The sequence below is a fragment of the Neophocaena asiaeorientalis genome, unplaced genomic scaffold, assembly GCF_003031525.2.
Source record: "Neophocaena asiaeorientalis asiaeorientalis breed wild unplaced genomic scaffold, Neophocaena_asiaeorientalis_V1.1 scaffold30, whole genome shotgun sequence".
Taxonomy (NCBI): Eukaryota; Metazoa; Chordata; class Mammalia; order Artiodactyla; family Phocoenidae; genus Neophocaena; species Neophocaena asiaeorientalis.
In genome coordinates, this window is record NW_020174923.1 from 17,852,366 (window position 1) to 17,861,450 (window position 9,085).

General features: G+C 60.3%; 1 protein-coding gene across 1 annotated transcript in view; it reads left to right on the forward strand.

Moving 5' to 3' along the window:
* The first annotated feature begins 274 nt into the window (after nucleotides 1–274).
* The window catches only part of HDAC5 (histone deacetylase 5), a 29,202-nt gene continuing 20,391 nt past the window's right edge, over nucleotides 275–9,085 (forward strand). Inside the window, 2 exon segments of the mRNA XM_024760713.1 lie at nucleotides 275–485; nucleotides 7,351–7,422. Of these exon segments, the coding sequence (XP_024616481.1) occupies nucleotides 464–485; nucleotides 7,351–7,422 (94 nt within the window). The 5' untranslated portion in view covers nucleotides 275–463.

Here is a 9,085-nt window from a genome sequence, read left to right on the forward strand (position 1 = left end):
CACCCTTGGGAGTCTGTGAGGTCTCCCCACCTGGCAGTGGACATTGTCACCTAAAAAAGGATTTTGTTGTGGCTACTGTAGCCATTTCCCTTCCCTTGAGGGCTGACGTCCTCACCAATTAGAAAGAGAAGAAACCAGGGTCTGGTCCAGTTCTGTGCCCCTGGGCCCATGGCCCTCCCTCTCTTCCCTAGGTGTAACTGACAAGCTCCAAGGTCTCCTTTGACTCTCAGATTCCAGAGTTGGGGACCTCTAACCCTGCTCCATCTCTCCCCAGGGATGCCGTTCTGAGTGCCTGACTGCCTCGCCCCGAAGGATGGCCTCGGATGGGCGTTAGAGGCACAGCGGCCCCGGGCTCCTGTCCCATCCGTCTGTCTGTTATCGTCTGTCTCTCTTGACATCACCGCAGCTCCACCCCCTCCCGTCCCAGCCCCCAACGCCAGCTTCCTGCGGGCCCAGAGCCGGCATGAACTCTCCCACCGAGTCGGGTAAGAGCTGGGAGGCTGGAGAAGGCACCTGGGGTGGCTTTGGATGTAATGGGCTGTATGGGTATCCAGCCCAGGCCAGCTGCCCTTCAGGGTCTGAGCCGTAAGGGAACAAGGGGTCAGGAGTGGAGAATCATCGTGAGAAAAGGACAGAGGCAAACCTAAAGTGATTGACCATGGGGTAGACCTGAAACTGATGGGTTGACGGTCCAGCCTGGCCCTGGGAGGGCATGGGTTCAACTCTGTCCCCAGGCCTGCCCTCTCAACTCAGGGGCCTTCAATTCCGTGCCACCCTGCCCTGTTCACCAAGACAGGCAGGGCTGAGGGGGATGTGTGCCCCTGAACCTCTGCAGGCGGTCTGGGGATGATGTTGGAAGAAGTTCCCTATGATAGCTGAATGTCCAGCTTCCTTTTTTGTGGTGGTGTCCTCTCTTCCTGGTGGAGTGTTTCTCTGTGTTCCTTACTTTATTCTTAGTGGAGCTTTGCAGGGCCTTCAGCCTTAGCCTATGTTGGGATATGTGGTATTGGGGTGGGCATGCAGTGACATGTTGGCGGAGGAGACTTGGCTCTCTCCTTTGAGTCCAGGTAGACATGCCCTGGACATGGGAGAGTCCTAAGTTGGGGTCTCTGAGGTTTCTTATTCCCCTCTGCTCGTGGGAGCCTGCCTAGTGCTTCCAGAAATAGTCTATGGGTGGGACTCCAGGCAGCTTTGTGTACGGGTGGGTCTGGGTTTGTGCCCGTGAGGGTGTGTCCAAATGGCCTGAGCTGGACCCTCAGGAGTTTCACAGGGGGGTCTTGGGTCAGTGTGGTGAGAGTAATAACTGCCTTCCCTCCTTGGCTGTCTCCTTCTGCACAGACTTAAAGGATCAGAGTCCATCTTGCTCAACTTTAACCGCGCCCCCCCACAGGCCATCCGGTCACTTAACATCTTTTTCTGTAGGGGTGGGAGCTATTTCTGCTTCTTTAGAGATAGGGAAACTAGGGCCTAGAGACCAAAACCCACTTGCAGGATGGTACTGAAACAGCACCAGGGAGGAATCCAGGCCCCTTCGCCTCTCGTTCCCTGTCCTTGCCACCGTGCTCAATCTCATGCTCCCTGTTGTGAGGCTCCCCTGCTGGCGACCTGTGGCCCTGACCACAGCCCCAGGGCTTCCAGCAGATTCGATTCAGGGAAGCCGAAGCTGGCGGGATTGCTTGGCTTTGTGACCTTTGTTTTGGTCAAGGCTGTGCCCCCTCCCCTTTCCCTTTCCAGCATGACATACCCCGGGCACAGACAGAGTAGAGAGCCAGCTGGAGGAGGCTGGGCTCCTGAGACTTAACCAGGTCAGCTTTGCCGATGGGCCCCCTTCCGCAGGGTCTGAGGCTCCCCCTCAGGTCCTCCCGCCTCTGCCTGCCTCCATTCCCCCTGCAGGGGCTGTGCCAGGTGTTAGACGTGGAGAGGTCTGTGTGACTCTGGTGCTGGAGGGGGGCTGCCCTGACTTCCTGCTTCCTCCTCTGAGGCTGGGCTGGCGAAGGGAAGGAGAGGCCTGGTGGGTTCTCATCAGCCCCTCGGCCATCTCAGCTGGACACTGCCCCTTGCAGGGTCAGTTGTGCCCGGCAGGGGTGCCAACCACTCCCTTCCTGAGCTACCATGCTGACCTGTCCAGGAGCCACTTCCAGTCACACCGGGCCTGGGGTCTAACCCTTGGCCAAGGGAACAGGAGCCTCCCAGAGGCATCCGTTGGTGGCTTGGGGAGGACGTCTTCCAGCTTTGGGCTGTTATTCCCTTACAGTGAAAGGCTGAGATAATCAGCCTCAGATAGATCAGGTCAGTGGGTTGCCTTTCCACATGCAGGTGGTCCGAGTCCCCCCTTGTAGCCACTGGTGCCAGGGCTGGCAGGGGCTGGAGGTATCCATCTGCGCTGAGCCGGGCCAGGAGGGGCCTCGAGTGGGGCCTGTGGAATTGGCCGTGCCTCCTGGCTGGCTTTCCCGCTCCCCCCAGCAGGGGGAGATGCCGTCTTCTCGTGTTCAGGAAGGAGGGAGGAGGAGAGGGGGCCAGAGATTGAGAAGCTGGTTTTAGGACTGTGGCCAGACCTCAGTGCTGGGATCGTCGTCATTGTTCAGGGCAGCGCCCTGAAGTCTTTCCCACCGAGTTTTCCCGGGGCTCCGGGCCTGGCTCGCCCGCTTGTGGAGTTCCAGCTGCTCTGGCCCAGGGAGAGGGCCAGCCTCCACACAGCCTCCCCCTTCGAGGGGCCCAGCATCTGCCATTCCCAGAGCTCAGGGTGGCATCTGGGCTGGGGCTGCGGGCGTCCGGCGCCTGGCAGAAGCCTGGGAAGTCAAATGAAACCATGAATTGTAGCTGGGCGTCCACATCCCGGGTAGACACCTCACAGGGCGCCCCGGAAGAGCGTGAGGCTGTGGGGCTGGGGATAGAGGTGGGGATGAGAATGGTTAGTACCCGGGGGCCTGGGTGCCCCGGCCCCTGAGCACCTCCCACCCCCTCCCGAGACTCACTTCTCTCTCCTTAGGGCGCAGAACGGCAGGCCTGGGTGAGGGGCAGTTTCCCTCCATTTCTCTCAGTGCAGGAACTTTCCTGTTTGGAAAAGAAAAATAGAAGATGGTCCATCCCAGCCTTCATAGCAAACAAGTTAGTAAGAGAGCACATTCCGGGTGAGGGGTGGCAGGTAGAGATTTGGAGAGATTTACTTCTGGGGCTCAGCCGTCCTCCCCGGGGAGTGGGAGCTGATCCACTTACCTCTGGGCTGGGCCGAGGGCCAGCGTTTGACCTGATTCGCCTCTCTTGCAGTCTCGGGAGTACAGGCAGAGCCACTGATGGGCTGCCCGCTTCCCTGAGGAGGCCACGGCCTGGGGTCTGGCTTCTCTTCAGGCAACAGGGGACTTGAGGAGCGAGGCTTTATTTTCATTTCTGCTCCCCTTAGTGGGACTGAAGGACTGACAGAATGTGCCCCTGGCCAGCCTGGAAGAGCTGCCCTGGGGCCTGGGCCCACTCTGGTCACCGCCCTGTCTTCCATGCTGTTGCCCAGAGGAGAGGGCAAGGGTGAGGCTCGAGCCAGTCTGTGTGGCGACAGGGCCCCAGGAGAGAAGGTGGCCAGGTTCCTTAGCCCCAGCTTGGGAGGGAGAGAAGCTTTATGACAACACCTGCCTGCCCAGCATCTCCCAGCTCGCTGCACACTTTCTCTCCTTCCCTTTCCTGGCTGCCCCCTCCTTTCTGGGTGACCAGAGAAACTGGGGCATAGGCGTGGGGTGGAGCCAGGAACCTCGGCGTCCCGCCTCCCAGCCTTGGGCTCTGCCTCTGAGCCCCCAGGGAAGGCGGAGAAAGTGGGTCAGAGTCGGCGTGGGGTGGGGGGTCTGGGAAGTGGACTCTGGTGTCCCTTCTCCACTTAGATGCCCCCGCTGGCACACCTCTGTGCTCACTATAGATCAGGATCTGCCCCACTCTCCCCTCCCCTGTCCCATCATTCCAGAGGGATTGAAGGCTTAGCACGGGACGTCCGGAGGAGGCAGGGTCAACCCTGAGGGGATGTGCAAGATGCCAAAGTAGGTGTTCACATTTTTCCCAGACTTGGTCTCAAGAGATGGTTCGGCCAGCACCTGGCATGGGACCTGGCGCACGGCAGCTCCTGGGCAATGCTGACGGGCTCCAGCATGACTGGGCTCCAAGGGCAGGAGAGAACCGGAGGGCAGGCAGGCCCTATGTCTCCAGGACCCCAGGGCAGCTGGCACCCCACACTCCATCTGGGGTGCTCCCCGGCCAGCCCTGGGCTTTTTTACCGTGCACAGAGCAGACTTTGCTTTTTTCTTTTCGGTCAGGCCCCCACTCCAGCCTCTTGAGCCCAGGAAGTGGGAGCCTTCGAGAGCTCAAGGAGCCACATTAGGTTCTCCTCCTTGAGATTTAGAGGGTTAGGAGGCCTGAGCCCAGCCTCCAGGGGAGGGAGCAGAGTGAGCAAGGTCATTGTGGCACCAGGGAGGGGTCGGTGCCTGTTCCTAATGAGGCTCCTGTAACCCACGCTTCGTGGGTGCTCTGTAAGGTTTGTGGGATGACACATGGGAGAGCTAGATGCGTGGGGATGGAGAAGAGACATGAACCGCAAGGAGAGGGGCTATAAAGCGAGAAGGATTGAGATTAGACGTTAGGAAGACTTTGTTGCATGACTTGAATCTCCGAAGAAAAAAAAAGACACTTGTCCCCATCCCAGGCCTCCTGTCTTATTCCCCTGGAGGATTCTGGGAACTACACTGAGGATTGTCTGGCTGTGTCTGACACTTCACTTCCCACTTCAAGCTGTTACTGGAAGTCATAGTAGCGCTGGGAACTGCCCCGGGTCCCCGGCTCTGGCCACCTCTGGGTGCCCAGTCTCCTGGGTGCTCCCAGCTTTCCTAAACAGGGAGTTGTGTTTCCTTAGGTTTCTGACTGCTCCACGTTCTGGGGCCCCTGCTTTTGAGTCACTGTAACTGATGATTTCCTCTCTTCCAGAACAGGGCTGCCCTACCATACTCTTCTGTGCCTGGGGCAGGCAGAGAGAGTCAGGACAGGGCTAGCCAGCCCTTCTGGTTGCTTTCAGCGTGGGTGGGTGGAGTCCTGGCTGGGAGGGGCTGCTGCCCCCAGCTTTCTGGGTTCCCTTGAGTCTGCTGCCTGTCACCTGTTAAGGAGACCTTGACCTGCCCTTCCCTTGCTCTTGAGAGAGCCTGGTTGGCTAGGATGAGATTGGGGCAAGGGGTGCTGAGCAAAGTCCCCAGACGTACCCTGAAATGTCTACCAACTCCAGAGCCCTGTGGGGAGCATTGCTCCATCACCAGTTTTCTGGAGTCTGCCCTGGCTGAGAAGCTGAGGCTCCAGAGCTTTGTTTCGTTCCTGTTGACCTTCAACTCCCTCAATATACATCTTGCCAGCCAGTCTAGGGCCTGGGAAAGCCCACCTCTGCCACTTACCCATCCACGTGATTCCCCCCCCACCTGAGGGCAGGAGGCTCCTTTGCCATCCCCAGCTGGCAGGAGCCACAGCTACTGTGTCCTTGGTTGGCCAGCTCCTCCTGGGCTCCCGACAGGAGGGTGAGGTCATCCAGTCCAGGGACAGGACAGGTGTCCCTGGCTCCATGCCTAGAGTTGGGGGCAAAGGGGGCCAGGAGGGGGCTCCAAAATAGCCACTGTGACGTCAGGAAGGGGGAGGGGGACACAGACCCAGGAATAACCAGGCTATTAAAAGGCTCCAGTGAGGTCAGGGGGCCAAGTGGGAGGCACAACCTCAGGAGGAGGGATGGGCCAGCAGTGGGCTGGGTAGGCGGGTGTCACCAGTCCTCATGGCGCTCTAGCCTTAGGTGCCAGCAGGGCCCCAGTAGCCGGGGCTGCTCTGCCAGGCCTGGGGCTGGTGGCTGGTGGGGAAGGGCTGGATGCTGGCAGCCCCTTGACTCTTCTTGAAGGGGCTCCAACCTCAAGTCTCTTCCTGCCTGGGTACTGGGGGTCATTATACCTGTTAATGGAAACCCTGGGGCAGCTTCGTGTGCTCCCTGTGCAGGAGGCAGTGGGCTGTGGTGGTTAGAGCTCAGACTTGAACTTCAGACATCCCAGACCTACCACTGAAACAGCTGTATGACCTAGGGTGAGCGACTTCATCTCTCTGTGCCTCGGTTTCCCCGTCTGCACCTCTCTTCTGAGGTCATCGTGCAGAATAAACGAGGTGATGTATGTGCTGCTCTTAGCATTACACCTGGCACACTGCCACAGGAAGAGCTACCTGTGCTCTGAGAACGGGCAGGTGCTCCCAGGTGCCCTTCCCTGGGTGGGGTGAGGCCTGTCCAGGAAGAGTCTCCCTGCCCCCTGTAAGGAAGCCGAGCAGCCTCTGGAGGTGACACCCCTAATGGGTAGGCGGGAGCTGCCCTTTAGCTGCTGCTCGGGGGTCTGCCTGCTGGTCGAGGGGTCGGGGAGCCACCCCCCAGCTCGGAAAGAGGGCAGAAATTAAATCAACTCCCATCCGTCGGCTGTTAGAGGGACTCCAGGGAAGATGCAAGTTTAGGCCAGGTGGCCCTGTCTGCCACCCTCTCCCAGACCCTTCCAGCTCTTTTACTTGCTCTGGGTGGCGAGAGGGCAGATAGAGGAGGAAATCTGGCTTTTGGGTCTCTAGCCCCTCGCCAGCCAAGAGCAGCGCCAGAGCTGCTCCCAGATGCGTGGGTATTCCAGCGTGTGCCCTTCCCCAGCGCAGGCTCTGGCCACCCGGCTCTGTGGCGTTGGCCCTGAATACAGGCCCTCCCCTGCCCCCATCCCCCTGCCTGGCGCTTCCTCCTGGGGTGGAACGCGCCTCCCCCTCCCCCACTTGGGGCCTCCGCCAGGCCCGGGCTCCTGGCAGCCGGCCGGCGGCTCCCTGAGCATGCTCCACCTATTTATAGACAGGGCCCTCCCCCAACTGCTATTTCAGTCTCCTGCCAGCTGCCGGCGGCTCATTCGGGAAGGAGGAGCAGGGAGCCGGGCCCAGAGCTGTCACCCAGGGCTGGGAGGGAACGCAGAGAGCCCGCCTGCCTGCTCAGCTCCCCTTCCTGTCCCCTGAGTGCTCAGCCATACCCGCTTCTGGGAGCTCTGGAAGGGCCAGTGGTTGGATGCCCCTCTAGCAGGGAGCTGGGCCTGTGGCTCTGGGGCTCCTGGCTCCTCCTGCCGCCTGCAGTGCCCAGGCCGGATGAGGCACCTCCCCACAGCGCGGGTCCCAGCAGCAGTGGCCTGAGGGAGCCCCTGAGCAGCGAGGGCCCCGCCCAGCCACCTTCCCTTTGGCCAACTCCCGCCTCAGGCGGCCCCCTGCCGGGCATGCTGCTGGTGCCCAAGGCTCAGGGGCTTGTGGAGATGCTGCAGACCATCTATGAGACGGAATCCTGTTTCTCAGCAGATGGGATGCCAGGCCGGGAACCATCCTTGGAAATCCTGCCTCGGACCCCTCTACATGGCCTCCCTGTGGCAGGTAAGTGCCTCGGTGTCCCCGCCTGCCCTCTGCCATTGGGCATCCTTGTCTCTGGGGCTGAGCGTCTGGCTCCAAGTCTCGCCCGGATGGGGTCCTGCTTAGATCTTCCTGGAGGTCTTTGTTGAGGATATGTGCAGTCAGGGGAGGTGTGCTTACTGGGATGGGCTTCCCTGCTCTCCCTGGGCCGAAACCTGCCCTCCCACCATGCCCTCCAGCTGCACCCTGCTGCATCTCTTCGAGTCCCTTTGGCCTCAGGCAGGGTCGACATCAGCTGCTGGGGGCTGTGGATTACTAGAGGATCCTGGCCTAGTTGGCACCATGGTCAGAGGGGAGGAAGTGGGTCAGTGACCTGCCTCCAGGCTGTCTGCTCCCCGGGTCTGGACAAGGGAGGAACCCGTAGCCCGAGTGTCCATAAGAATAAAGGCTACCCCCACTCCTCTGGCTGGGTTCTTAGGGTCAGAGGGTCCAGTGCAGTGATTTCTGCCGGTGCCCAGTCGGGAGTGCCCTGGGCTTCACACACCTGGAGAGGAGGCTTGATGCAGCTGTGGTGGAGGTAGGCAGAGGCCGGCAGCTGGGATGTTGGGGGTCTTGGCTGCCTTGGCTTCTGGCTCCCCCATACCTCTCCTCCCCCCCAAGCTTTGGTTTATTCTCAGCCCATGAGGATGAAGGAATGTTACTCAGGCTCATAGGGCTTGAGGACTCCCTAGCCCTCCCACCTTCTCAGCGGGGACCTTTTTGGCTCTTGGCTGGGGGTGGTGTCCCCCAGAGCCGGGCCACTCCTCTCCTCCCTCCCGGGAACCTGTTGGCAGCATCAGGCCTTCCTGGCACAGCCTCCCCACCAGGCCGGTACCACAAGATGCTTCCTCTAGGGAGGGGCCTGCTGGACCCGTGCCCGCTTGGCCCCTCCTGGCAGTGGCTTGGCACTTGGGTGTGGGCGTCTGTGTGTGTATGTATGGGGAGTCTTTGCCTCTGGATATGTGGGTGTGGGTCCCAGGCTTTGAACTGGAAGGTGGGAGCCATGTGCCTGTGCAAGTACCAGTGATTTGACTCTAAGCTGTCCAGGGATAAGGTTGCAGCTGGACTGGGATGTGTGAGAGGATGGAGGTTTGGGGAACATTTGGAAAAGCCTTCAAGCCTACCATCTGCCTGAGCAGGGATGCCCATGTAGTCTCCTCAGGTCACGGCATAACCCTGGGGACCAGCCCTGAGAGTCCCCGTGCAGGCCCCTGGGATGGGGGAGTGGTGGAACCTTGGGGCCAGCCGTGCAGAGTCTCTGCACAGTCCCCTGGGAGGGGTGTAAACGCAGAGGGCCGTTCTAGCCCTGGTCGAGTGGAGCTCACAGCTCTAGCTAAAGACCTGCCTGCTCACTCCTATCCTGAAGCCTCTGGGAGTCAAGGTGGTCCCTTGCCAAGCAAAGGGCTGACTGTGCAGAGCATCTGCCTGGGGGGTGGTTCTACCCCATTCGGCAGATGCCATAGCAGCCCACCCATCCTGTCCCCACTGCCCCTTGCCTCCCAGAAGCAGTTGGCGCTTGGCCTGAAGTTTCCTCCTCAGCACGTTCTCTCATCCTCTTTCTAGTTGGGCCCCAGAGTCCTTGCAGGCTGGAACCCTGCTGATCCCATCCATTCCCTAAGGCTCCCTGTCCCTGCATAGACCCCCCCCA